This window comes from Scardinius erythrophthalmus (assembly GCF_964197995.2).
Source record: "Scardinius erythrophthalmus genome assembly, chromosome: 8".
Lineage (NCBI taxonomy): Eukaryota > Metazoa > Chordata > Actinopteri > Cypriniformes > Leuciscidae > Scardinius > Scardinius erythrophthalmus.
In genome coordinates, this window is record NC_138228.1 from 1,415,303 (window position 1) to 1,417,802 (window position 2,500).

A 2,500-nucleotide genomic window follows, 5' to 3' on the forward strand; every position below is an offset into this window, starting at 1 on the left:
TGTTGGTTCATTCATTTGTTAGTTTTAGTAATTTATTCATTCATTCGTTCATTTGTTGGTTCATTCATTTGTAAGTTCATTTAGTCATTTATTCATTCATTTATTCATCCAATTGTTCATTCATTCATTCATTTGTTGGTTCATTCATTTGTTAGTTCATTTAGTATTTCATTCATTTGATCGTTCGTTCGTTCATTTATTCATTTGTTTGTTTTTCTGAAAATTATGTTGGCATTAGAACGTTTATTCATTCATTCATTTATTTATTGATTAATTTGTTCATTCATTCATTGGGTTATATATTCATTCATTCCTTCGTTTATTCTTTCGTTCGTTCATTCATTGTATCATCACTTCAGTTATATATTTATTCCTTCATTCATTCACTCATTCGTTCATTGATTCATTGTATCATTAATTCGGTTATATCTTCATTCATTATTTCGTTTATTCGTTCGTTCATTTATTGTATCATCAATTCGATTATACATTCATTCCTTCATTCATTCATTCACTCATTCGTTCATTCGTTTGTTGATTCATTGTATCATTCATTGGGTTATATATTCATTCATTCCTTTGTTTATTCGTTCGTTCGTTCATTGTATCATCACTTCAGTTATATATTCATTCCTTCATTCATTCACTCATTCATTCATTAGTTTGTTGATTCATTGTATCATTCATTGGGTTATATCTTCATTCATTATTTCGTTTATTCGTTCGTTCATTCATTCTATCATCAATTCGGTTATATATTCATTCCTTCACTCATTCACTCATTCACTCATTCGTTGGAGTGATTCCTGACCTGCTGAGTAGACGCCCGCTGATGTCATGGTGCGTTTGAAGGGTGAGACCACGGCCCGTTTCTCGGCCTCGAGCTCGGCCACGCTCTTGTGTTTAACGGGAGGCGGAGGAGGGCTGGTTTTGGGAAGCGGTGCGGGAAAAAGATTCTGACCTTCCTGGAAACAGGAAACAAAATATGAGAATATGTATGAAAAGGTTTTGTGTGATTTCTAATGTCAGCATGTGTTACTGCACATCACAAGAATGAGTTTATGTGTGTGTGTGTGTGTGTGTGTGTGTGTGTGTGTGTGTGTGTGTGTTTTGATTCACCTTCATCACCATAGTCCCTCTGATCACATGATCCAGAGTGTGTGTGTGTGTGTGTGTGTGTGTGTGTGTGTGTGTGTGTGTGTGTGTGTGTGTTTTGATTCACCTTCATCACCATAGTCCCTCTGATCACATGATCCAGCGTGTGTGTGTGTGTGTGTGTGTTCTGATTCACCTTCATCACCATAGTCCCTCTGATCACATGATCCAGCGTGTGTGTGTGTGTGTGTGTGTGTTCTGATTCACCTTCATCACCATAGTCCCTCTGATCACATGATCCAGCGTGCCGTAATCGAACTCCTCCTTCGGCTCGAAGTGGAAGAACTCTTTGTCGGGGCTGATGGCCTTCAGGAGTTTGATGATGTTGTTGGAGTAAAGCGAGCTGGCCTGCGTGGGCATCTGACTGGGCAGATCCGTGAAGCCGATGTGCGTCACGCCCTACACACACACCAGCACACACACACACACACACACACACACACGTCAGACTCGCTCCCAGAGACACAGGCTGAAGAACAGACGCTCTGATACCTGATGGACGTAAAGCTGAATGTGTGTGTGTGTGTGTGTGTGTGTGTGTGTGTGTGTGTGTGTGTGAGAGAGAGATACCCGATGGACGTAAAGCTGTCCAGGTTTAATGGTCTCGATGTTTCCTCCAGCCTCCGCCGCTAGATCCACCACCACCGACCCGTCCCTCATGCTCTCCACCATCTCACGCTTGATCAGCACTGGAGCCGTTTTACCTGAACACACACACACACACGCCTCTATAACACACTGCTGCTGCGTTCAAATGACATGAGACAAGCCACATGACAAACACTTGCGAGTGTGTGAGTTAGTGAGAGAGAGTGAGTGAGTTAGTGAGTGAGAGAGAGTGAGTGTGTGTGTTTTTGAGTGTGTTTTTGAGTGTGTGTGTGTGTGTGTTCACCAGGTATCAGGGCAGTGGTGATGACGATGTCGACTTCTTTGCACTGTTTGGCGAACAGACTCATCTCGGCCTCCAGGAACTCTTTGGACATCTCTTTAGCGTAACCTCCGACCCCTTCGCCCGACTCAGCGATGTTCACTTCCAGCGGCTCCGCGCCGAACGACTTGAACTGCTCCAGAGCTGCCGGTCTAACGGGAGACACACACACACACACACACACACACACATCAGGATGGCTTCATTTCGACCGCAGCTACAGTGACGACACACACCTGGTGTCGAATCCTCTGACGATGGCGCCCATTGATTTAGCAGCTCCAGCCGCAGCGAGACCCGCCACACCACCCCCGATGACCAGCACCTGCACACACACACACACACACACACACACACACACACACACACACAGACGCACACACACACAAACTCAAACTCTATTCACTGCAGTACAGA

General features: G+C 43.9%; 1 protein-coding gene across 3 annotated transcripts in view; it reads right to left on the minus strand.

Annotated features, from left to right (window-relative positions):
* Positions 1-2,500, minus strand: part of nnt2 (nicotinamide nucleotide transhydrogenase 2) — a 32,135-nt gene that overhangs the window by 21,904 nt on the left and 7,731 nt on the right. For all 3 annotated transcript variants that reach the window (XM_081372406.1, XM_081372408.1, XM_081372407.1), the window contains 5 exons: positions 2,320-2,408; positions 2,048-2,235; positions 1,726-1,859; positions 1,363-1,554; positions 812-965 (listed from right to left, as the gene is read on the minus strand). In XM_081372406.1, the coding sequence (XP_081228532.1) occupies positions 812-965; positions 1,363-1,554; positions 1,726-1,859; positions 2,048-2,235; positions 2,320-2,408 (757 nt within the window). The remainder of the gene's footprint in view (positions 1-811; positions 966-1,362; positions 1,555-1,725; positions 1,860-2,047; positions 2,236-2,319; positions 2,409-2,500) is intronic.